At 39.5% G+C, this 27,988-nt stretch overlaps 1 protein-coding gene across 3 annotated transcripts in view; it reads left to right on the forward strand.

Annotated features, from left to right (window-relative positions):
• erbb4b (erb-b2 receptor tyrosine kinase 4b) overlaps window positions 1-27,988 on the forward strand; it is a 343,575-nt gene that overhangs the window by 154,662 nt on the left and 160,925 nt on the right. For all 3 annotated transcript variants that reach the window (XM_086266927.1, XM_086266929.1, XM_086266928.1), the window contains exon 2: window positions 4,428-4,579. In XM_086266927.1, the coding sequence (XP_086123053.1) occupies window positions 4,428-4,579 (152 nt within the window). The remainder of the gene's footprint in view (window positions 1-4,427; window positions 4,580-27,988) is intronic.

Here is a 27,988-nt window from a genome sequence, read left to right on the forward strand (position 1 = left end):
ACAGCAAAACTGAAATGACGTTACTGAAGGCAGAGCTGAGGTCTGTGTTCCTAGGGAGTCCAGGTGCTGTGGCAGTCCATGTCTATGGATGATGGCTCTGCAGGCAAAATGCGAGGGCTCTGAGAGTCATTCAGTGGTTCTTAATGTGTCCTTTATTATTATTGCACACCATAACGTGTGCATTACAGGCGTAAGCCAAAGTGGAAGATCAGACAAACTCCAAAGCATTTCTACAGGTCAGTGCAGGTCTAGAAGTCTTTTCACTATACCTACTGTCAGTCGTGGCCTCAGTCAGGAAGAAGAAGCTAGAGGATTTGGGGTAATGAGGTGTGTTTCAGTGTCAGCCAATCACTCCGCTGTGACTTCGGTGGGTTTTTTTTTTTGTCTGGAGACAACTTTAAATCCCACTGAAATACTGAGAGCAGAGTGCTAAGAGAGAAAAAATAGGTTAGAGTGAAGCACACTGTTCTGCACAGTTTCACCATAGTAATTACTGGATTACAAAATACATTTCATTTACATTTAAATACATACATTTAAAATAAAGTTAAATCTGCAATTTGTCATCAGCAATTTTTAATAACGTTTTATGACACTAACTCAGTAGGTGTGATATCTATACTATGCTGTGCTGTGTTACATAATTGTATATTTACTCTTTTAATAGCATAAGTAATAGTAATCATAAGTAATGGCAACAACCAAATCAGACACTGGGATTGCTGGCTTTTTCTTTTTTGTTTATGGAGTTGTAGCTTGACAGCAGATTTAAAGAACAGCAGGAGGCAGAGAACATACAGATAAACTGCAATTACAAAAAGTAACATAAAGTATACATTCTCTGTTGTTGTTTTGGTTTTGAAATCTCAAAGTGTTTGAGCTTGTTCACTGAAAGCAAATAGAGTTAAAATAGGTGAAAAAGAAGGTGAGCCTAAATAGTACCAGTAATAGTATTTGTTTTAATATTTAAAATGCATGCAATGCTGTCTGCTTTTGTAGGGGAGCGAGAGTGCATAATCAGAATCAGAATCAGAATCAGAATACTTTATTGATCCCTGGGGGAAATTATTTAGAATTTAAATAGAAGCAACAGCAAGTTATCCTTTGTGGAAAACTCTCACAAGGTGTTGGAAATATGCACCACTGATGACACGATTGCTAATTTATGGTAGACCATATGGCGACAGCGACAGCATTGTTGGTAGATGACCAGAGCTCAGAGGGCAACGAGAGGTTAGTGTTACTGGACCGTGCCGTTATCACGAACACTCATCTAGTTATTGTTTCTGATGCTTATTAAACTGCTCAGCAGATGGACGATAATCTAGGCCATGATTACCATCCGAGGCAGTGGCTTGTAACTCACACTTAGCCACTGAGGCTCATCTGGGAGACATTAGGGGACAAAGGACAACTCTGACCTCAAATATGGTACTTTATTCAACGTGCCTGACAGAAAATGTAGTATTTTCCACTGTGTAAAGCTTATTTCTACAAGGTACTCCTATTTATTCAGTTCACGCTGACGAAGTTCAGCTATTGACAGTGTTTACTCAAGGAAGTGACATTTGCAACTTTATTTAATTCGGTCAGTTACTTGCTATTGGGATGACCTTTTGCTGGCTTCACTGGCAGGAGCCTATAAACCTCGGAGGCTCACCAGCTTTATAGGCATTCAATAGTCGCACAAGGCACTATTGATGAAGTTGTTGTGTGCACAACCAAATGAAATGAGAAGGGATCAGAAATCACAACACTAAAGTTCCCGTGTAATCCTGATGAGGATATTTATGAAATTAAAATGGATGAAAATACAGCTGAGGGGCATTTCAGCCTGTTTGCAAAGACTTAAACATTGTTTTGTTTTGTGTAAAGAATTTACTCTTTGCTGAAGGTTTTGATCGTGTCAAACGGTGATAGATGCATTGTCGTCTTTTTTGGCGGCTGTCTGTCAAAGATACACGGGAGCTCTCTGTCTGTTTATCTATTTACTTGATAAATATGTGGTTTCGCATTATCTGGCTAAATGCAAGCTTTGCTGCAAAAGCCTTTATATGCTGTTCGAGACCATAGAAATTGAGCCGTGTGCATTTTTTCCCCATTGGCACACAGTCTCATTAATTACATGTATTGGGAAATGTTGTGTTATTATGATTTATCGCTACGATGTATCACTTCTGAGGTGAAATTCTCCGCAAACACATCACATCAATTTACTCTCACAGGCAATTATCCTTCATACATGGAAGAAAGACACTTAAACTCATTGGCATTCTCAGCATTGAGAGTGCCAGAGAGTGAAATATATCAAACAGATGACATAGATTTCCTTTTGTGGAATAGCTATAAGCATTAAACAGTATGAAGATTCATTAGTTCTTGCAGTGTATTCCTGTATTCCTGGCAGTATGTTAACAATTGACAATTCAGCATCTTATAGCTTGTGCTCATGGGTGGGCAGGTTGTCCAATTGTTTTATGCAACCTTTAGTGTGACATACGGACTCAGATGTAACGTATTGAGCATGGAGACAAATGGATTCGATCATGCGATGAGAGGGGGAAAATACATCCTGAGGTCTATTGTTTACAGCCTGCCCACGTTCACGCACACACATGCAGACATAAGAGTCTACACCAGTTGGAGCACCGGGCTCTGCAGTAAACCTTTAACAGTTCACACATCCTCTACAGTATAAATGCACAGATGGTTTAGTTGTGGTTCACTTGGCAGCCAGCACCATCTCAAGCTCATGCAGAGCTTTCGTGGTAGGTCATTAGAAGTCACATTTAAAAAGAAAAGAAAAAATGTAAACATTCTATACATTGCATTAGACAGGTTTCAAAAGTCAGCAGACTTACTGAAGGTCTGCAAATGGGTACGAAAAAGTAAATTTCACCAGACATCACATCATCACATGCCACAATGCCCCTTTCCTCTGATCTCGGCGCTCTGCCTCAAGGGTGCAATAACAGTTTATTACACCTATCTTCACTTTATGACCCACCCCACCACCTGCCCCCACCACTTCCACCCCGCTCCCCTCAAGCCCACGCTAACTGTTATTGAAAACACCCAGGTCTGCTATATATCATTCCTGAGCAGCACGGAATGCTATGCGCAACATAGCTAATCAGCCCCAGATAGAATGGGTATTGTCCAGGTCATAGAAGAATAGCTCCACTTATCTAATATCTGCTTACATGTGGAAGTATTTAAACACAGTTTCATTTGTCTTTTGAGCCTTTGTTGCCCTGAGATTGAATCTTCTTCTCCTCACATATATCTATTGTGTAATCAATGGAGTGAATAAGAACTATTTTTTCTGCATTGTGCCTGTGTGAAGATAACGGTGTAAATGGGTTGTGGCATATGTTTTGCTAGCAGAGTGGACAGAGTGCAAGTTGGACTGAGAGTGATCTAAGGTATGTGATGGAGACTGCAGTATAGCACATAGTAGGGTGGGATTGAAATGCAAAGCATCAGTAAAGATCTTTTGAGGTGGGTGTGCTCACAGAGAGAGGCTACAGCTCAAGGGAGACAGTGTGACAAGACTCTTGGAAGGACCCACCACCCCTCGGTCACAGTGATGGCTTCACTGCTATCAAGCGTGAACAGGGTGCAGGTGGGAGAAACCACACTGCCATGACAGTGTGTGGAAATGAAGCTAATTCTTCAAAAGGAGCAAATGTCAATGTACATCTGTAACTTGGGCTTATATCAGCAGGTTTGCAAAATGTGCCTAAGTGAAAACACTAAGGCAATACCTTATTGTGAATGTGGCTTATATTTTAAGACTAGTAAAGGAATATAGGTGGGCAGGAACGGCAAATGATGTTTAATTTCATAGGGATTCAAGATTTAGCCACAAACCTTGGGATTTATCTGTTTGTGTCCATGCAGTCATACATGTGTGTTTTAATGTTAGACTAGGGAACACCAGCTGATAGGGCAGATGGCTTGTGTCATCTTGAGTGTGCAAGGTATGTGATGGGTGGAAATGGTCCTGTTTAATTACCTTTAAAGTGAGCAGCACAGCTAGGTACTAAAGAGCTCTCATCTGCCCTGTAGGCACCAAGGGAAGCTCTAGGAAGGCCTTGTGGTGTAGTGGTTCAGTGGCTGCATCGTGTTACATGGCCAGCTTAGTCACATGACAACACTCTAGATTCTTTGCAGCACAGGTGTGGTGCTGAAAAACAAGCTGTTTATATGTCTTTTCCTAAATTGTTGTCCTTATTTAAATTTCTACATTAAAACCCTTTTATACATACAAAACATTTTATACTTTGTTAGAAATCCAAAATACAGGTTTTAACAATAGCATTGAGGTGTTTTGGGGCAATGTCCAAACCCATCCTCAGTCAAAAAAATGAATGTAGCTGGATTACAACTGACTTATCTCTCTTCTCCTGTTTCTCTTTTCGTAGTATGTGCTGGAACGGAGAACAAGCTGAGCACGCTGTCGGACCTGGAGCAGCAGTATCGCACTCTGAGGAAATACTATGAGAGCTGTGAAGTTGTAATGGGCAACCTCGAGATCACAAGCATTGACCGCAGTCGTGACCTCACCTTCCTCAGAGTAAGGGAAAAAAAACAACATGATACCGTCAACTAATAGACCGCATTTTTTTTGGCACATTTTAAGTGCAAAGTTATAGGCTTCTAGCTTGGAACCACCAAATTTCTTAAAATAGTGCACAAAAATCAACATGAACATTTGAGAAAATATATTTTTATTTGAATAAAATGATATGTGCCTATATATTCTGTTTAAAAGATTCACATATTCCTTTTTGACTAGTAATGCCTATCATCTGTCTTTTTACCTACACAATAGAAATACAAATACTCATTTTTTTCACAAGTTACTGAGTCTAAACTTCTTAATGTGAACTTTGTCTTTTTTTTCTTCTCATATGACCTTGTTACCCAGAGAATGCTTTGTGCTAAGATCTTTTTCTACCAATCAGCACTCGGATTAGTGTCTATCTCACCAATGATAACTAGAGAGGAAAGTTGTTCTAATCAGCGGGTAATCAAACTTCCTCTCTACTCAGCGTGTCTAACTGATTGTATGCTCGCACCATTGTGATCTGAAGCACAGAATAATCAAAATCCAAATAACTTGATCCTTTAAATCTCCTTTTTGATTGAACGTGAATCACAGACTACAGTGAAAAAGTTCCACGGAGCTGGTCATCATTTCATTTTATTTCACTTTTGAGCCTTCAGCTTTAATCTCGAAGATATTTATTATTTTTATTGCTTCATTTTTCATATAATTATACCCAAGACTTGAGCAGGTGAGTCAACTGAATTGGACCATCTAAGAAAAGTATAGTTTTGCAACAATCTAATAGTATTGTTATCAAAAAGAAACACTAGGATACAAAATGTGGTTAAAGACTGTGCTCTAACACTGTGGAAGCACACTCTTGGAATTGCTTACATGAATGCGTTTTTTCACTTTGGTTGAGAGGACACATACAAACTGAGTGTCAGGTGATGGAAGGTCCCAGCTCCACTGAGGGCCAAACTGTAATAGTGCAGTAATTAAGGGTTAGAAGGTGGTAACTGCAGGAGAATTTACAGGAGAAAAAAAAAAGAGAAAACACATGCATTCTGTTTTTTGGTGAAATCAGCTGCTCTTAGTGACCTCTATCAGCCCTTCACTTCTCATGAACACCAACTCAAGACTATGCTGGCTGCGCTCTGCACTACTAACGCATCCAACTCCAATTGATTCCGGTCTATCTGGGGGTCTTGGGAGCTCCCCTGGTGTTACACTAAAGTGCTGACTGCATTAATGGTCCAATAGTGCTGTGTGAATGAACTGGGCTAAGGAGGCTTTGCCAGTGATGTAGTCCTCCAACAAGGCATTCTGTATTTTTTAGATGTTGCTCCTTACTGTGATGATTTAGAAGTTAATACTGCAATATGACATTTTTTTGTAAAAAAAAGTCCTCTGTTTTTTGTATTTAATTTGAATAGACACAAAAACGCCAAGATTGATCAAAGCACCAAAACAAAGTCATTAAGTGTTTTACATCGTGAAGCACAATTCTGATAATGCCCCCTGTGATGCAAAACAAAACGAAGATGATATTACAGTTTTTGCCCGTTGCTTGAACACATTTGGCAAAACGTCGCTCATTGTGCCAAAACTCTAAACACAAGTAAACACGACACAACACTGGGAAATATACCATACACATCTGTGCCAAAATGAAACTCCACTCCCAAAACCTAAACTCTGCTGTCAAAACCTAACATTCCTCTGTCAAAATGTAACTCTGTTGACAAAATGACACATACTTGCATCATATGCAAACACTTACAGATCAGGGGGAACACACTAGTCTTCTTTACATAAAACACTGCAGTCCTTGATTTCCATTGTGTATTCAGAAGGCACATTTACAGGAGACACATTTCCAAACAACCAAAAACGCAAATAGACCTACTCAATAGTGTACATCGCAGTACCATGAATTCAGATAAAGCAAAAAAAACAAAAACAAAAAAAAAACCATAATACAGTAATAGAAAAAACACTATACTGTAAACAAAAAATCATGACAATTGTGCATACGTGGGCTCATGGATCCCGCCGTCTGTTGGGGTCTGGCCACAGGACCTCATCAACATCGCAAGCAATGTCTTCTCCCGCTAGGCACTGGGGAAAATATCCTCTTCCATGTCAAAACCATCCATGGATTGCTGTCACCTGAATGTCGCCGCATTGCTCAGGTCGAATCCAGCTTCATCAATGAAAATGTATTCATGAGGCTGTGCAGCTCCATCCATGGCCAAGATTCTCTGAAAAAAAGGGGAACATATCACTGTACTACAGTGCTACACATACAGCACCCTCACCCCATCACACAGGTACCTGTGTAGCTCTCAGAATAGATCCATGTGGTACTGATATGGTACATATTCAGCTGCTACTGGACTTCACCAATACTCTATTGTAAATGTAAGGGACAGTTACACGTACCCGTACATATTCAGCTCGAAGTCCTTTGACCCTGTCACTGTTCCTCTCGAATGGGACTCTGTAGAGCTGCTTCATGGTGATGCTGTGTTTACCCAAGATGCGTCTGATGGTAGTGATGCTCACATGGTTTATGTTGCTGAACACTCGCCTGTCTGCAAGTATTTTCCGTCGTAGCTGGTGGAGACGGATGGCATTGTCTGCCCTCACTAGGTCCACAACGGCAAGTTCCTGCTGTTGTGTGAACAGGCGTTGCCGTCCTCCCCCAGAAGGTCTTCGGGTCATTCTGGAGGAATACAACCACATATTGTCATCGGTTTGCTTATTTTTCTTACAGTACTTTACTGTATGTACTGTGTCATCCACTGTACAACACTGTACTTCAATATAAGGAATCAGCCACTTTGGCTGCAAAAGGAGCATTAGCACCCCGTACACTTGATATGGTAATGTGATATACTGTAGAACAGTGCTATGAAACCATCTGAGTAGAGCAGAAGGTATGGAGGTGAAGACATACCTGTTTTCTAGTCGGAATGTTCGTATTACAGATGCCACTGTGAAGCGGCTTAGATGTGGGTGGACTCTCTGCCCAGCTTCCCTCATAGTCAGGCCGTGGTTGATGACATGGTCCACCAAAGTTGCTCTTATTTCATCAGAAATATGGGTCCGTTCATGGCCTCTTCGGCCTTCTCCTCCTCTTCCTCCTCCTCCTCTACCTCTTCCTCTTCCTCTTGCTCTCCCTCCATCCATGCTTGCAAAGTTCTTGAAATGGCTACGCTGAGGGCTTTTTGTAGTTGGCTAATTGGTGTTCGGTTTTGCAAGTACGTGCCTTCAGGTGTGTATTTGAGTGGTTGCAATTATCCGATGTGTTTTGTATTTTGGATACATGTGTTTTCCGAATGGCACCCTGAGATTTCATTTTGTGAGCGAAGTGTCTTATGTATGAAATAGAGTGTAGCATGCAGGACCATGTGTGTTGCATAAAGGGGTAGGTGTGTTGCATAAAGGAGTAGGAGTGTTGCATAATTGGTACTGGGGTGCAAAGCAGCGCTTTTGTTTAAGGTATGGGTACATGTGTTTGAGGTATGGTAACAAAAGCTTCACGTTGTGTTACTTTAGTCTGAGCATGGGTTTATAGTGTTCAAGCAACGGGCAAAAACTGTAAGAAAGAGGGAGCAATAGATGCAAAAGTGCTACCATTAGACTCCTGCAGAGGTAATGGGCCCCACTGACTTAGATGAAAAACGGTAGTAGGGGGGAAAGATGTGGCTCAAAAACCAAGTGTGATTGTTGTTTAACTACATGGGACCACCATGCACTATAAAACAACATCAGTTCTCTAGTTTAGCCGTGCTTTTTACAATGTCATGTGTATAGGATTACATTGAAGAGTTATTTGTGGATTGAGGTTAAAAGAGCACTAGTACAGAACCCCTTTTTACACGCCTGTATTACACCACCAATCATTTACAAAGCAGTTCCCTGTGGCACTAACTTGCCAGGTTCCTCCACCTTTCCATGGCTTGCAATTAATGTGGGTTAATTGAAGATGCTAATTAGCAATGTGGGGTGCCAAACACCGAGGGAGCAAAAGGGCAAGGTGGAGTATTTATTTTTAGAGAATATTATTATTATTATGATAAAATGCATTATTAACATGCTTCCCGAGGGAGGAAAAAAAAATCACCTTGAGGTAAAGAAGTAGAGAAGTAAAGACAAAACTATTGTGCAGCAGCTTACCATACCACCTGTCTCTGGGAGGTGATTGAAACTGATGCCTGTGCATTGGCTCCTTCTTTTTGAAGATAGCCAAGAGATTGATGGCTGCCTCCCCAAAGCCCCTCAAACAACTTTAGCAGTAAATAGACTCTATCTTCCAAACTGCCTCAACAACTGATGAATCAACGCTTGCACTGTGATTAATAACTGCTTTTCAGCACTGAGGCTTTCTCCCTTCTATCACATATGGACATTTGCACCAACAACCTAGACCGTGAGCTTTAACCACATGCAATTTTTACATTGTCAGTGCTTAAATCCCCATCCCTCACACACACACACAGTAATTCAGTTTCATGTATATAGCGCCAAATCACAACAACAGTCAGACTTTGTACAAGACTTGAATACAAGTCTTTGTATTGTAAGGTAAAGACCCTACAATACAACTGGAAAAAACAACGACAATCTTTGAGTGAGCACTTGATGACACTGGGAAGGAAAAACTCCTTTTTAACAGGAAGAATCGTCAGACTCAGGGAGGGGCAGCCTGTTATGACAAAGTGTGGAAGAGAGCCGGAGATTACAGTTTTTTCTGATTGCTTAAGCATATTTTTTGTAACTATTGGCTAATTTTGCAAAACTCTTCACACAAATAAGAAAACCTGTCACCCAATAATCAAAACATTGTAGTTCTCTTGCAAAAGCGAACACAGCTAGATTAACTCTTCACACCTTCGTAAAAATGGTGTTTCCGTATCAAACAGTACACACAAGCCATCATCTACTAAGCACACAATGCGCCAACTGCACACTGATGGTATGAATATAAAACACATCTGGCTTTTGCTTTCTCTGTGCACAAGGTAGGCTATGTCAGTTTGAGCTCATACTTCTGTCATAGATCCATAAGCATAGAGGGATCCAAACTTCAAGTACTGGTGTTTATTCAAACACATCAAAACAAACACAAGTGTTTATTTCCAAGTAGGATTATTTGCAATCGCCATAATGACTATATGGGTTACTTGGTCTGCAGTGAACATGCTTCCTCTGCCCCCAGCATCTGGTCATCTAGCAATTCTGTAAAGTAACAATTTCAGTATTTTTACATCAATGGTATTGGTGTGTTTCTCATTGGCATACGGCAGTGCTACAAATCTTTGTGCAAAGTGACTGTACTAACCGATTCTCATTTCAAGATGTCCTTATGGTACTTGCTACAGTGTAGCGGCTCAGTTTAGGCTGGACCCGTTGGCCAGCTACCCTCAGGGTCATTCCACGGTTGATGACATGGTCCACTATTGTAGCTCTGATGTCATCAGCAATTCTATTTCTTACTCTTCCTACCCTTCCTCTCCCCCCTCCTCATCTTCCTCTCCCCCCTCCTCGTCTTCCTCTTGCTCCTCCTTGTCCTTGTCGTCCTCTTCATCCTACTTCTTCACCTCCACGTCCTCTTCCTCGGCCTCCTCTACTTCTCACTCTTTCTGCTCCCTCCATTGTACTCCGCACACACAGCTTACCTGTATTATAGTGCTTAGCCTGATTGCAAAGTGAACTAATTATCTAAGAAAGTTTTCACATGTGAAAGTGTGCCAGACAGTTGGCAAATTAGTGTTAATGATAGCCATACATGTGTATACTTTTGCTAGGAGTGTGTTGGAAATTTGGTAATTGAGTGTTGTGCAGTGAATTGTGCCTACAGTTTTGCAAAGTGTGTGTTACAAAATTGCAAACTGAGTGCAAAGCAGTTTTTGTGCTTTTAGTTTTGCAAACTCAGTGAGTGGTTTTGCTATAAGTCTGAATAGTTTTAGAGATTGTGCTACAGGAATCACAGTTAGGGTTTAAGCATTCAGAAAAAACTGTAATAATAACTAATGATTAAATGTACAGTGGTGTTTAAACACATAGTGACTGACAGTCACATAGTGAAGAAGAAATACTCAGTTCATCAAGCCCCCAGCATGCTAGTGCAGAGTCTGTGTTAGATTTTGGTTTATAGTGTTAAACAGTATTCTCTACCACCAGCATCTTTTGGAGTGTTTTATCCCTACAGTAAAGTTTCAGCACATCCACACTGTTGTGGCAGCCAAACAAGTCACTGAAACACCTTCCCGGTTAAATTCCAATAATTTGTCACCCTTAAAACAAATAACATCCTGTTCCCAGCTGAACATATACTGTGATTGTTTATTGGGTGGATGCAGAAGAAAGCACACACTTTGCATCCTTCTTTTCTCTCATGTCACTTTCTTGTGTGCGCTCACAAACAGAACAGATTATGAAATATTAATTTTTCCTTCTCCTCCTCTCTTCCCAGGCTCAGTAGGAACCCACAACCACACAGTTAGATTGGATTGTTTGTCTTGCCATTGCAATCATTAGTAAACATGTAATTTTCTCCCCAATATTAATGCGGTGATCAGCTGCCTTATCAGACTGACAACAGTTCACTGACTTCCCACCTCTTTGCCTGTAGTTGTAAATAAATTATGGAATCATAATTTACAAACGGAACATTTTATATTTCCAACGAGTCTTTGGTTTTCAATAATAACATGTGGTGTTAGGATGACAACTGAGAATCTAGAAGAAGAAAGAAACATGGAGGAAAAAAATTTCAAATAAAGATTTTTCCCTTTAAACTCCATATTTCCATTTCATTTTTATGTAAAGAATGGAAAAAAGAACATATATTAAATGCTGGTATGGCTCATTTTTATACAACAGAAAGTTTAAATACTCCAAGGGACTCCAACTAAATGATGGGGTTGCGCTGATTTATTTTTCCCACTTTTTTACTCCTCTTCATGATTACAGAAGAAAGCCACATAATGTTTTGAAATCTGAAAAATCCATTAATGCTCTTTTACAAATAGCAACCAAATAAATACAAATGTTAAATGTGCTAAATTGATTCTTCAAAAGTTAGAGATGGGGGTTTATTTATGGTCCTATGTCTGTTAACTGATTGATCTGATTAAAGACACCTTGTTAAAGCGTTAGAGTTATTTAAACCTATTAAAACAGTGGACTCTAATTGCTAGTGGATAACTCATCTTGACCAAGGTGGTTAGCAAGAGACAAATTGTTTCTTGGGGATTACAGTTTTTACCGAATGCCTAAACACTAACTGTGATTCCTGTAGCACAATTTCTAAAACTAGTCAGACTTATAGCAAAACCACTCACTGAGTGTGCAAAACTAAAAGCACAAAAACTGCTTTGCACTCAGTTTGCAATTTTGTAACACACACTTTGCAAGACTGTAGGCACAATTCACTGCACAACACTCAATTTCCAAATTTCCAACACACTCCTAGCAAAAGTATACACATGTATGGCTATCATTAACACTAATTTGCCAACTGTCTGGCACACTTTCACATGTGAAAACTTTCTTAGATAATTCGTTCACTTTGCAATCAGCCTAAGCACTATAATACAGGTAAGCTGTGTGTGCGGAGTACAATGGTGGGAGCAGAAAGAGTGAGAAGTAGAGGAGGCCGAGGAAGAGGACGTGGAGGTGAAGAAGTAGGATGAAGAGGACGACAAGGACAAGGAGGAGCAAGAGGAAGACGAGGAGGGGGCAGAGGAAGCATGTTCACTGCAGACCAAGTAACCCATATAGTCATTATGGCGATTGCAAATAATCCTATACTTGGAAATAAACACTTGTGTTTGTTTTGATGTGTTTGACTAAACACCAGTACTTGAAGTTTGGATCCCTCCATGCTTATGGATCTATGACAGAAGTATGAGCTCAAACTGACATAGCCTACCTTGTGCACAGGGAAGGCAAACGCCAGATGTGTTTTGTATTCATACCATCGGTGTGCAGTTGGCGCATTGTGTGCTTAGTAGATGATGGCTTGTGTGTACTGTTTGATACGGAAACACCATTTTTACGAAGGTGTGAAGAGTTAATCTAGCTGTGTTCGCTTTTGCAAGAGAACTACAATGTTTTGATTATTGGGTGACAGGTTTTCTTATTTGTGTGAAGAGTTTTGCAAAATTAGCCAATAGTTACAATAAATGTGCTTAAGCAATCAGAAAAAACTGTAAAAATCAATGTCATTTGCGCATAACTGATCTTGGAGCAGTCAAAGGTGATCCACAAGCAGCTTAACTAGTAAACTGTTTCTCTCCATCAAAGAGGACAAGGTTTCTACAGGGTGGGCCATTTATATGGATACACTGTAATAAAATGGGAATGGTTGGTGATATTAAAGTCCTGTTTGTGGCACATTAGTATATGTGAGGGAGAAAACTCCTCAAGGTGGGTGGTGACCATGGTGGCCATTTAGAAGTCGGCCATCTTGGATACAATTTTTGTTTTTTCAATAGGAAGAGGGCCATGTGACACATCGAACTTATTGGTAATGTCACAAGAAAAACAATGGTGTGCTTGGTTTCAACGTAACTTTATTCTTTCATGAGTTTCTGACCACTTATAAAATGTGTTCAATGTGCTGCCCATTGTGTTGGATTGTCAATGCAACCCTCTTCTCCCACTCTTCACACACTGATAGCAACACCGCAGGAGAAATGCCAGCACAGGCATCCAGTATCCGTAGTTTCAGGTGCTGCACATCTCGTATCTTCACACCATAGACAATTGCCTTCAGATGACCCCAAAGATAAAAGTCTAAGGGGGTCAGATCGGGAGACCTTGGGGGCCATTCAACTGGCCCACAACGACCAATCCACTTTCCAGGAAACTGTTCATCTAGGAATGCTCGGACCTGCCACCAATAATGTGGTGGTGCACCATCTTGCTGGAAAAACTCAGGGAACGTGCCAGCTTCAGTGTACAAAGAGGGAAACACATCATCATGTAGTAATTTCAAATATCCAGTGGCCTTGAGGTTTCCATTGATATAGAATGGACCCACTATCGTTATACCCCATATACCACACCAAACCATCACTTTTGTTGTTCCAACAGTCTTGGAGGGATCCATCCAATGTGGGTTAGTGTCAGACCAATAGCGGTGGTTTTGTTTGTTAACTTCACCATTCACATAAAAGTTTGCCTCATCACTGAACAAAATCTTCTGCGTGAACTGAGGGTCCTGTTCCAATTTTTGTTTTGCCCATTCTGCAAATTCTGTGCGCCAATCTGGGTCATCCTCGTTGAGATGCTGCAGTAGCTGGAGTTTGTAAGGGTGCCATTTGTGAGTAGCTAATATCCGCCGAAGGGATGTTTGACTAATGCCACTCTCCAGTGACATGCGGCGAGTGCTACGCTGTGGGTTCTTGCTGAAAGAAGCTAGGACAGCTACTGATGTTTCTTCATTAGTGACAGTTTTCTTGCGTCCACATTTTGGCAAATCCAACACTGAACCAGTTTCATGAAACTTAGCAAGCAGTTTGCTAACTGTAGCATGGGAGATGGGTGGTCTCGTAGGGTGTCTTTCATTGAAATCTGCTGCAATGACCCGGTTACTGCGTTCACCAGATATCAACACAATTTCGATCTGCTCCTCACGTGTTAACCTCTTCGACATGTCAATGGCTGTGAACAAAGAGAAACATGTAAATAACTCATGAAAGAATAAAGTTACCTTGAAACCAAGCACACCATTGTTTTTCTTGTGACATTACCAATAAGTTTGATGTGTCACATGGCCCTCTTTCTATTGAAAAAACAAAAGTTGTATCCAAGATGGCCGACTTCTAATGGTCACCACCCATCTTGAGGAGCTTGCCCCCTCACCAATGTGCCACAAACAAGACTTTAATATCACCAACCATTCCCATGTTATTACGGTGTATCCATATAAATGGCCCACCCTGTACAATGTGCTTCACACACAATACTTTAACCATTGTCAGTTGGATGTGGGCATATTCATATATCTGTCAGAAATGACAGATGCAACAGATCTGATGGTGGATAGTCAAGCTAGCTTTTACAGACAACAACAAACTGCTGCCACAAGATGGCAGTATTTTACATGACGCATTGCAAACAGGCAATACAGAATATTACGTGACCGAATATTGTTCTGAGCATTTAGAATATAGATTACTTTCACTTTGGTAACATTTTGATTGATTTGTATTTTAGATTTCACTGGTCAAGCACAGCTTGGCTTGCTATCCCTCTTGATTGTATATATGTATCTTGTTTCTAAATAATTCCTGCTGTCTACTATTTACATTTTATTCTGACACAGTTGGTGTGGAGCACCCACAGTTTCGCTGTACATGTACAATAACAATAAAGGGCTATTCTAATCTATGCTATTCTATTCTTATGCTGGGTGGCCATGCCCATTGAGTTGGCAAACTCAGAAATCTCTTATAGGTCATGCTATTTAACCTGTCTGTGGTTGCCATGCACCTGCAAGCAGCTTTACATCCCAGCTCTATCCTATGACTCTTAATTTCACACAGTTTCTGTTTTTTATTTTGTTTTTGTTTTGTTTTTTCTCATGTTTGTTTTGTCATTGATGCTTTTTCTGTTCTGGGGTTTTGGTGCTTTCTCTGCCTCCAGCTTTAATTTTAAAATGTGGGGAGGGTTTGCTTTTCCTGTATTTTGGCTTTTACTTCTTCATGTTGAAGAGCAGGAAAGTCTAAAAACAATACAACAAATTACTATAAATGGACATCATAACCTTTCAACAACAGGGTTTTAACCTTTTAATAGTTTATATGAACAAAGTTACAAAACAGAACTGCTCAAAAAAAGAAGTGTAGACAAAACATTGATTTTTATGTAAAAAAATTATAAGAATCAATGAAGGAAAGTAAACAAAATACTGGCACATTACTTGTTCTACTTTATGAGTACATGGATTTTATTCAGAGATGTCATGATTTCAATCATAGGCCTCTCTGGTAAAAGTGAAGAAGTGATCTGAGCATGTTGAATGGTTAGATTGCAATAAAATATTACATTCTCATTCGCATATTTAACATGTAACATATCAACCAAAATATCTATCTATTCTCTTAACTACTTATCCAATTAAGGATTGTGGTGGGGCTTGAGCCCATCTCAGCTGTCATAGTCTTGGAGGTGGGATTGAACAGATGGGCTCCACCATGACAATATACTATCAACATGTTGCAGTGCCCTGATTTTGTAGAATCAATAATCCAGGCCCCAGTTCCTATCTGATCAGATGTAAACAAATCCATCCGTCCGTTTCACTAAGTATGAAAAAGATTATGTGGCCAGATTACTCTCGGGTCTTAACTGTCTAAATGTTTTATCATCGGATGAGTCATTTAAACTAATTAGGAAATAATGGTGTGATGGTTTATCATGAAGTGCTTATTAAATACAGGTGTGCTCATTTCTTCGCTGTTAACCGAGGAATAGTATTTGTGGTTGAAAAATTACTTATTACATCTTTTGTCTCATGCATTATTTATTCTACTTCTCTGTTTCTCTTCGTGGAGCTACATGATAGACCGTAGCTAGTTTAACAGGTATTAAAAGTGTATATTTCAGAGCGGCCAATTTCATCTGAAATAGTAGGCAAACACAGGTGTTACTAATCACATTAATTAAGCCTTTGTACCTAAACAGAACAGAGCATTCATTAATGTCATTAGTAACACCTGTGTTTACTACTGTGCAATAGGTCTGCTGGCATTACAAGAGAGAGAACAACTCGTGCTATTTATTATACCCTGTGACTATAAAAATTAACCCATGCGCCTTGAATTTCAGTGCACATCTCTGATGCACTCATCTCAAACCAGTCTTCACAACCAGAGCTCAATGAAGTCTGTTGCATACAATTCATGACTGATTACTGTTGATGCTTCCATCCATTATATTTTTACCTGGTGGCTCATTCTTACTAACTTACTGCAATTTAAAGCAGCATGTATAAAGTTTTGATTTTTAATTGCTAATCCCCTTGCATTTGTAAGCAGAATCCCTTTCCTGCACACAATCCCTGTCTTCTGACATCTTCCTTCATACTTCTTTTTGACTGGCATATTTGTCCCTCAGGCTCTGTCCCTGCCCTCCCCAGCTTCCTAATTTTTGATGCACTGTTAGATGAGTGCAGATTACGATGGCCCCCTGCTCCTCACCAAACTCCTTCAATATTAATGAAGACTGATGAAGTGCTAGGGAGCCCCTGTCTTTCAGCCCCAACCTAGATTGGATTGACAATTGCAATTAGCGTCTCCTGAAGTTCATTTCCATCACTTTAATTTGACACGAGGAAGGACAGTGTGGGGTTGGAATTGAGACCATTCAGGGAAAGAAGTCCCGAGGAGAAAGGTTGCCAAGGAAAAATAATGTACAGGAGTTTGACCAGGAACTAGTTTGAAAGCTACACAGGGAGAAAGGAAACACAAGTCCCTAGAACTTTTTTCACATATGTCTCAAATGATTTTCTATAGCTTACTTTTACATTTTTTTCCCTTGCTTTTTGTCATGTACAGCAGCAACCAGAGGGAACTCTGTACTAGTCATATCCACCTTCATACCTGGAAGCTAGGTCTAGGTTGTGATCTCCACTATGCAGTTCCTGCTATCACCAATAAAGTTCAGTATGCTTTTTACTCTTTAGCAAATCACACTATTTCACTTTCCACATTTCCTCTCTCACCTGCAGCAGTCACCAAATGGATCGCTTGTCAGTGCATATGGGAGAAAGATGAATGTGTGCGATATGGGGACAGCGGGACTTGAAAATGAATGACTCCCCATCCTTGTGCGGAAGCAAAAGAAGCAGGAGTTGATAGGCAGAAGTTGATGATGTGTCATGTTTATGTCTTTCCGTGCACGTTGTTGTTGTGTGTATGTCCATATGCATTAAACGGCATATGTCGCTTCGACTGATACGAATTGGGAAATCAGAAAAGTTTATCTTTAACATACTGACATTCATTTTAAACCCTCATTCCCACAAATTGACTAAAGCAAATGATAGTATGTGTGTCTGCAAGTTTGTGTTTATGCATGCTTGTACACCTGCACAGGGTTAAAATAAGCCTCACTGTTCGACTGACACATACATTTTTTCGTTCATCTTCCCACTCTTGGTTTGCCGATATCGTTTTCTTCCCATGTCTTTATGAAATGATCCAAACTGATATAACTGCGAAGTAACAGAAATGTAGAGGTTGAAATGTCAGATGTTTGAAAAAACAAAGAAAGAAAATAAAAACCTCTCTCTACGAGTTGTGTTTGCCATTCCTTAAATTAGCCACTACACACTTTTCCATTAGTACTGACCTGTAGATTCCTGCAGAGCAATAAGAACTGTGCTGACCTATTTTATAATGCGAGTTACTTAAAAAAAAAAAAAAAAAAAAAAAAAAAAAGGAAACCTGCACTGAATCATCAGGATACTGTTGCCCTCAGTGTGGGAAAGCTTTAAGCATGTTAAACATTTTGCCTCTGCAGACTTGCATTGCATCTAATAAAGAAACAAACCTTATCCATGTTCTTGTGTTCACTATTTTCTTATAGCAGTATTTTTATTACACTACAACTGATATGGAAGTAGTGATTATTTTCCCTTTTGCTTAATCTAAGTGTTTTCAAATGAGTGTTTTCATTACCACTGAAAATCTTATTCAGCATTAGGCCTTAGTGGCCAGATGTTGCATAGCATTTAAATTAATGTAAAACTCATAACGTATATTTTTATGTCCTGTCAACACCCTGCCTTCCTTCTTTCCCTTCAACATTTAATTTGTGAACGTGTATGGGTAGTTTTGCATCCCCATCCTTTATTGTTGCAAGCTATATGTAAAATGGGACTTTTATTGGGGCATGGAGTAGGACAAAATGTTTCTATTGATAGATGGAAACACGCTAACACCAACAGTCTGAGAATCAGTATGACAGCAGCGAGATCACTAATTTAATGTAATATCACCCATAAGCATTCGCTCCTGAAACATTGTGTCTTAATTTGTTTACATCTTGCCAAATTGATAGCACTGAAAAAGTCCCTGGTTAGCTATTGGCAGCTAGTGTTGATAATGTACCCATGAATATATAAACAATTATCACTTGATTATCTTGTAAACCTGATGATACTCCAGCAAGTTTTGAAATGTCACTGGAGGTAATGATATCCTCGGGAAATTCATGGCACGCAGAGTCATACTAATCATACTAATACTTATTTCCTGTTTGTCTGTTGTGATTTGTCTTCACTGGAATTAAAACGAGCATCATCTGTGACTCAAAACGACCTCACACAGCATCCTCATGTTTCTTCTCTGTTCTGCCCTTTGTGCCTTTATATGCAACTCTACACGGGGCTCTTTTTTTTTTTTAAAAATCTGTTTGTTCGTCAACTTCCATGTTTGCATTTATTTTATCATGCCAGATACCTGTATCTATTGCAAACCAAATGACCTCATTTCCAGATGCTTAAATTGTGGAATGATGTGTTAAATTACATAGTAGCGCTCGGAATATTTCATTTCCCCATCTCCCCCAATAAAATACAAATTAGACTTTCCTTCATCCTTACTCTATTGTGATTGAATGGTAATCTTCAGAGTGTATAGGGTTAAATATATCTAATTGTAATGTCTCCTTTGCCATGCATCACCAGACTAAAGCAGTAGCTTCCAGTCATTTAGAAGCTACTGCTTGAACTGCAAGCTGTCTTGGATTAGATGGTGTGGAAGATGCATGAGACTTTCTCACTGCACACACACACACTGTCACACCAGAGGTGATAGTTCTTATCGTAACATAGCAGTGCCACACTGAATAGAGAGGCAGTCGAGAGGAGAAGCAAACTGGGCTGTGACAATAGCCCACCCTGCTTCTCTGATGCCTTTCAAACTTCATATCTGCCTCCCTCTGCAACTTGCCTAAAAAAAGAAGTGAATGATATGGACCAGCTTCTCAGGAGGATCGAAATCAATTTCTACCCACTGCGACTTAGATTGGGGAGTCCATTTGAATGGCTAGTGTTAAGATGGGCAAAGTAAAATTGCTCCTCTGGAACCGGTCTCCGTCCTTGTTTAAATAAGAAAAAGAAAACTTAATTGATAACAGTATTTATTGAAAACAACCAGCAGCACATGTAATCCTGCCTGGTTTTATTTACACCCCCAACCTCAAACACACTTACATTATACCTGCCATCATAAGTTTATGCATGCTAATAAGGGACCGTGTGGTTTTGCCACCTTCTCTCTGCCTGTTTGTCACGCTCTTATTATTTTGGTTGCTCAAACTTTTTAAACCACAATCTCCTGCTGGTTACACTGGACACATTAACAGCATGAGTTACTATTGAAGTGGGCTTACTTATTCTTAATCTCCACATTTCCTGAGATTGCTGCCATCTAATATACACTAAGACCTTTTTGTGTATTTTGTGTTGCTTTCAAAGAAAGACAATACATTTCAGATAAATTAAAAAGCAGTATCAACAAATACAGCAAATATGTTATGCAACAACCATTATTTTAGATTATTTTACATGGAATACATATAAACATCACATTGTACTACATAAATGGGCAGGTTGGAGTAAGATGAAGCCTTGGTTTAGTAAAGGCTGTTGGTACACCCAGGAGGTTTATAATACTTCCCTGCATTTAAAAGTGTGTCCCATTAACTCTGTCACTATGTTAATGTGAAACGCTATCATCAGGTGTTATTCCAAAAGACTAAATTTCCTGCTCTTCCACCTTTAATTCTCAAACCATACATGCATTTTTTTTCATACACAAGTTTGGTAAAAACAAAACTAAAACAAACAAACACAAAAAAAGAAACCCCAAAATGTATTGAAATCAGTATTATACTTTTAAGTTTTTTAATGTCTCAAGTGAAGTTACTTTAACTCATTGTTAAGTTTACATTAGAGAGTTTTACTAACTCTCATTTTACTCCATTAGATGTCATTTGTAATCTTTTATTTTTAAAATCCCAAATCATTTATCTGTTTATTTGTTTAGTAAGCATTTAATAAAAGATGATAGTCATAATTGGATAAATAAATACACCACTACTGATAACCAACAATAATACGCCCTTGACTTAGTTATAAGAGCACATAATGTGGGTTTAACTGATTTTGTTTGTTTTTGTTTGGTTATTAATTTCTTTATCTATTTGTCTATCTTTATTGTTAGTAGTAAGTACAAAAGTAAACAGTAAGAAATTGCAGCAAATATAAGAAATTAAAACCTATTTAAAGAAGATATGATCTATGAAATATTAAGTCTCACATGCAATGAGATGAGAGCTGTTTGTTTTTGTGCACCAAATTAATTGACAAACCATAGCAGTGACATTCTCTCTCTGTGTCTCCCTCTCTGTCTTTGACTGAAACATTAGTTAAGAACAGACACTGGGCTTTTGTAGGAACATATACCTACAGACCAGCCCCAGTAAATTCCCCTCTTTTGCTTCCATATCATTACTTTTCTGTACCATTACTCATGCAAAATGCCAGCCTTCTGTACTGAGCACAGGTGTTACCGTAGATGTAAATCTGAGGAATTGCAGAATCTTTCGGTGTGGACATGATAAATGTGGAATGTTTAATCAGATTATAGCTGCGATTTTGAGTACACAAGTTAAGTTAGTTAATTTTCGCTCCAACACTCCACTCCAGCTTCCTGCATTTAAATTTAAACTGAGACTAATAAGTACTCAGTATCTTAACCACCAAAGCCGTATTCCTGCCGAGTCCAGTCAACAAGAGCTACACACATTAATCACGTTACCTGAATATCTTATTTACCCACTACACTCCTGTATTAATTTCTCCTCTTTTCACTTGTGTTCTATATGTGCAAGTGTTGCTTCCCTTTCCATTTACATCACTGCACTCTTCTGCCCCCTCCCCAGAACTCCTTGCACTAACTACTAAATGTTTGAATAAAAACTCATTAGAATTACATAGCCATTTAGCTAAGTGACACGGGGTGTAATTGCACCATCCATCAATTGCAATGTAATAACACACTCGGAGGAGCTAAATGTTTATTAGCCGTCAGACAATTTCACCAGTGGGTTTTGGGAACAAGTAGCCAGAGGCGATCATGTGGGGTGGCCTTTGGTGTTGTGGGAGGGGAGGCTGAGAAAGGGGAAAGCCAAATTGACTGGGAAGTGATGGCAACAAACTATCAAAGACAGACAAAGTATCACTCTGTTGCTGGTTACACTTAAACAGTTAAACATACAAAAATATTAAGACAGTATGTTTTGGATGCACATCAGTGATATCTGATGTGTTCACTCTCTACAAATATGCTAACAAACTATGTGACTTGTTTTTATCTTTATATATTTTTTACATTTTCAATATAAATTTTGCGAGATGATGATCAATGTGAAAAACCTTCTGGAGTATATTGTCACTTTTAAAAAATATTTAAAATTTAATTGAGTTACAGAAGGACTGTTGGTGCATGTTTCACCCTTGAACCTCAAATCACATTCTTCTTAATTTTTGTGTAATTGGTGGTTTTACTGCCCTTCAGGCATTCAGTCATTGGCTTTTCAAAGCTACTTTACGCCTTTATCGACACTCATTTTTGGAGCTTTACTTGTTCACTGGCCCTGATCTGATTGAGATGACCTGGATCTTTTATAAATAATTCTCACTTGATTATATCCTCCTTGTGTACTCTCTGCCAGTCAGTCAGTCAGTCTGCCAGTGATGGCACCTCTGGTGTGTTTCACTGTTCTGTAGGCATCTTCAGCATGTCTCCTCCACATCATTGTCTTCTGTGTGTCAGTGGAGTCATGCTCAGCTTGTTTTACAACATATGTCCTGTTTCAGCCACTCTCACTTGGTGGGCCCTTGCTTGGTCAGTCAATGTGGGACTTGTTTGTGCTGGGAGGGCGGCAAATAAGGAGTTTCATTATTTGGGCCGAAATAGAGACAAAGCCTGCTATAGCCAAGTCTAGCTCTTGCCCATGCAACATTTCCATTATGTCTTCCAAAAGTACAGCTGTGTTATCTGAGGAGGAATCACAAAGGAAGCCAAGAGCTTAGACACAAAAGTGACAGAGGTGGTGGGTGATAAAAGGTTTGTGTTTGGGGGGGGGCTCCGAATGATTCAGATACTTCCTCTAAGTAGATGAGAGAATAACTTAATTGCTCATTGAGTTGATGACAGTGTTTTATGCAGATAATATCCCTTTGCATGACAGTGCCATAGTGCAGATAAAGGAGCGGCAAAAGAGAAGGGGAAGAAAGGAGACTGAGTGTATAGAAAAGAGAAACATAAAGAAAAAGAGCAAGAGATAGAAAATTAGAAAGAGAGTCTCTTTTAGTATAATTGCAGCTTTTACCATGAAATGAATGCATTGTGTAGAGCTAACGGTGCCAGCTCCACCCATGTGAGCCATCGTGTCTTTATCACTAATGGACCAGTGACTACTACTGTAATTACGTAGGCTTTTGTCTAGCCCTTTGCACAACTATCTTGGAAGTGAAAATTGGTCTGACTTTTATGGCTCTTTTACTGACATCTACGGTATATCGGCAAGCTCTAAAAAGAGGACAAAGCAAAAGAGCCATGCTAATAAAGAGAGAGGGGTAGAAAAGAGGTAATAAAGCTAAGATGGAGAGAAAGGTCATACAACAAGTTGGATTAATATTTATGATGATTTCTCAGGTTAATGACATTTCATATTTAGTCAGGGGCACCATAATTGAAGATAATGCAGACAGACCAATTTAATTCAGCACTGGCGAGTTTCTCTATTGTAACACCACACCTGTTACTAAACACCAGGCCCAAATTGTAGAATGGATTAAAAGTGCTTACACTAATGTACAGCATGCTACCCTTAGCTTGCTCATTTAACTGCTTAAGCAGTATGACAGCATAACTTCTGAGCTGAATCGTTAGTTAATTCAATTGTTTTATGGGAGAAAAGAGAAAAGGGGACTGTGTATAAAAATGAGTGCAATTCCAAAATATATCTGCGCAAGTCCTCAGTCATCCAGGACATTGTAGCCTTGAAGCCAGCTAGACTTCTTTAGGTTTGTGAAGATGTTTTGCCTGTCATCCAAAAATTCACTAGGTACTTCAGTTCTAAAATAGCTATTGAGGTCAGCTGAGGCAAAATGTGAGTAAGGGTTGAAACACCTAGGAAGGAATCTCAAGACTGCATTGTAGGTGGCTGATAGGTAGTGTCGTAGGCCACCACCTCTCAGAGATGAAGAGCCTCTGGAATGATAGATAAAACTTCTTTTTAAGCATTAAGGATTCCTAAAGAGCAAACTGAGACTTCACTTATGATTTCTTGATTGTTTGAAAATCCACTGTCGTTGTGCACCAATACAAAAAGGAACTGTAACTGGACAAATGTTTATGGATCTATCCGTTTCTGACAAGAACTGACATATACTCAGTACCAGACCTAGTGTTAGAGCAAAGTTAGCTGTTAGACGGGTTAGTCAGCCAATCTTTCAGCCATGAAATCTGATAAAGCCCTAAGTTGGCCATTCATATCATTGAATTCCAGCCAGGTTCAAGTCTGTCAGGCTTGCACTTTCCTAGAAGGGGAGAAACTCAGTGAGGTAGATGAAAACAATCACATTGCATTGGAACTCTTAAAACCACAGAGAATATCTCTACATCTTTTTTTCTCTTTGTGATCTAGTTAACTTTTCACCACGTCGTACTTAAGGTACTCATACAGGATATGTCCATTAAAACAGTTTAAATATTCATCACTCTGTAGCCCGGTAACGGTTCCCAACTTGTTCTCCCATGCCCATTCTGCACAAGAATAAACTTTTCAGAACTCCAGTTCTCTCACAAAGGTACACAAATACATTTATGCATAGCTATGTAGTAAGTTGGCACTGCTTCTGTCTCCACGGAGAAAACATTATCTCTATAGATCATCTCCAAAATTATGAAAAAATTAAGTTGCAAGTCTTGAAAGGAAAAGAAATACCAGTTACTTTAAATTCGATTGTTTAATTCTAAAAAGTCTAAAGCACTGGACTACACAAGAGACCTTTCTCACCAGCATTGTGAGAATCCTTGTAGAGCACAGATATAACAGTACAGACTTAATCACCAATGGAAATGAAGGTACATTATATTCTTTTCAATTCCCAAATGAGGATGTTACTGGCGCTGCTGTCACATTTTAACTGACCAAAGCATCAGCTGATCCAGTGTTTCATTAAATAGTTTTGCTACGGTCTATTGAGTCTTTACACAGCCGTTACAAGAGCCTGGTCCACAGAGCCGGCAATAAGCCGGAGTAGTTTCTGTTGCGTGTTGGGCTCTGCCAGGGCTGCCCTTTGTCACTGATTCTATTCATAATTTTTATGAACAGAATTTCTAGGCATAGCCAAGGGGTGGAAGGCTTCCACTCCGGTGGTCTCAGACTCTCATCTCTCCTTTTTGCAGATGATGTAGTTCTGTTCGCTGCTGTTCGGTGACCTCCAGCTCGCACTAGAGCAGCTTGCAGCCAAGTGTGAAGCAGTGGGAATAAGAATCGCCTCCAAATCTGAGGCCATGATCCTCATCCGGAAAAGTTTAGGAGTTCGGCCGGCCAGGAGGGGTTCAGAGTAGAGCAGGGGTGTCAAACTCAAATACACAGTGGGCCAAATTTCAAAACTGGAACAAAGTTGTGGGCTAACATTAATATTTATTGAAAAAAAAATCTTCCTCCAGATATAAGAATGAATCTTTTCTTATGGACTCAAACAAGTTTAGCTGAAAAACTGAATATGGAACAAGCAAAGCTTAATACTAAACAATATATATATTAACTGTATACTACCAGTAGGCCAGCTCTAATAGTAATTTGGTATGGCTTCGCGGGCCAAATGTAATTAGGCTGCGGGCCAAATCTGGCCCGCGGGCCAGAGTTTGACACCTATGGAGTAGAGCCACTCCTCCTCTACATCGAAAGGAGACAGTTGAGGTGGTTTGGGCATTTGACAAGGATGCCTCCTGGGCACCTCCTGGTCGAGGTGTCCTGGGCACCTCACCCAGGAGACCCCACAGTACACCCTGGACACGCTGGAGAGATTATAGCTCTCGATTGTCCTGGGAATGCCTTGGTGTTCCCCCGAACAAGCTTGAGGAGGTTGCCGGGATGAGGGAGGTCTGGGCTTCTCTACTCAGGCTGCTGTTCCACGACCCGGCCTTGGATAAGCAGAATAGAATGGATGGATGGATAAAGCCTCAGCAAGAATATTCTAATTTTATCTGCGCTTCAGTTGCTATAATTAACTAAAACCGAAAGCTCTCTACTATAAAGACATTTTGATTTCTTAACTAAAGTCCTGTACGTTTTTTTTTTTTGTAAAGGTATGTGATAATCCAAGTTACTTACTAGAATGAAAACAAATAATTGCCACTAGCAGCTTTCTTGACTAGCAGTATTACATGTCCCTCAGTACCGTGAGAATTAAGTTTTACTTACTGCAAACACAATATGTAACATTTGTTTTATTGCTGAATGTGATCCGTAAGCAGCACGCAGGGAGTCACATCTATTCACTACCCTGCTCTAATTCTACCATAATACTTTAGCATCTTAATTAAACATGATTGTTATCTGGGTTTGTTTAATTCTTAGAAACACTGATGGGTATTGCTGCCAAATATAACTCCCAGGAGTGGATGGAGTCACTCAGTTATGTGTGTGTGTGTGTGTGTGTGTGTGTGTATGTGTGTGTGACAAAGCGATAGAGTAAGAGAGGGGGAGAGAGAGAGGGAACAGCCAAGTGGGTCAGAAAACTGATTTCTGGGTTCCCTGTGGAGACAGCAAGACCTTTATCTTCAATTTCACAGATTTCCTCTGTGGTCAGAATAAGAGGCCACATCACCTATTTCTCTTCCACTCTTATACTTGTTTTATTGGGCCATCCCTTAACTCAGACAAGTCAAAAGAACAGATATAATGGGGGTTTATTTATGTAGTTTTTGTTAGACATGTCTCGCTGGCCTTTCGTTCTCTGTCTTTATTGATACTTATTTGGGCTTTCATATTTTTGATATCACCTGCTGTCTGGTATTTCTGTTTTAACTTAAACATACATATATTGCCCTTTCACAGTGAAATTTCAGTATTACAGAACATTAAAGTGCAGTATATTTTTGCAGTATATTTGTCCCTGATACACATAATAACATTGCATGCTACTGCTACTTACTTTGTATAACACTGTAATATCATCAAACTGATCAATTATGTTTTTGAGTTACACACTATGAATTGCTTATCATCTTAAATATTCTTCACAATTACCATCCAGTGCAGCACACAGTGCAGTAAATAATGAGACACACCTGGTCATTAAATGTTTACCTCTTTTAAGCTATTAAATGATAAACTAACACATGTGGAGTTGTATAGTATGGATGGATGGATGGATGGATGGATGGATGGATGGAGTTGAAGAGTGGGCAGTATGTGCATGGATGAAAGCTTTGTGCTTTACTGGTAGCCAGGTTGATCAAATAGTAACACACAAAGATTTTCATTTAAGATGCGTTCCTTGCTTAAAAACAAAAAACATACTCCCATGTTCACTACCCAAGTGAAGGCTTAGTAGTTAGCCTCAGCTGACTCTAGCAGCTTTAACAATTGCCAAATGACATCACCTTAAACCAGGCACAGACACTACAGTGTATTTTCTTTTTCTTCCCTTTTTTTAATCTGTTATTATGGCCTCTGTGTCAAATTAGAGTTATACAATCATATGACTCAGAATACTGTAGGGTCTTTACCTTACAGAATGAAGTGCCTTGAAGTGACTGTTAATGTGATTTGGTGCTATATAAATAAACCCAAATTTGACTGAATTGAATTGAATCTTGCCTTTTGGTGACTCACAAATATGACAGATGAATCATCGTGCTTGCTGCCTTGTATGACAATTTCCAGGGAAAAAATGGAAACTGACAAAAGCAACTGAAGTGGCATTCAGCTGCTATTCACTTTTACAGTTCCATCTTGCTAAGAGGTGTTTAACATAAGGCCCAAGGGTCAAAATTGGGCCAACAAAGACTCCAAGGTGGCCAGCTGGACAGTTTTGGAAAATGTGGAGAACATAAATTTATGGATTTTTAATAATATTTGTATAGGATTTACAGCTTTTCCTTCCAATAAAGCCCTCTTCCACAGCCGTTCATTCTACACAAAAGAAAACTTCATTTTGTTCACCTTCTGACATTTTTAATAATCAGCAAAAACTTTTTTTCTATAAACACGGGGCAGTCTGGGCAGCGAGCTACCAGAACATCTTCTAGAATTTTCCACGTATATCATGTAGAAAAACTGAAAAGTCCTGTTCAAATTGTACTTCTTATACTAATA

The sequence above is a fragment of the Aulonocara sp. 'chitande type north' Nkhata Bay genome, linkage group LG16 (assembly GCF_057382095.1).
Source record: "Aulonocara sp. 'chitande type north' Nkhata Bay isolate Kocher_YH1m ecotype deep benthic linkage group LG16, A_spYH_male_GT1.1, whole genome shotgun sequence".
Classification (NCBI taxonomy): domain Eukaryota; kingdom Metazoa; phylum Chordata; class Actinopteri; order Cichliformes; family Cichlidae; genus Aulonocara; species Aulonocara sp. 'chitande type north' Nkhata Bay.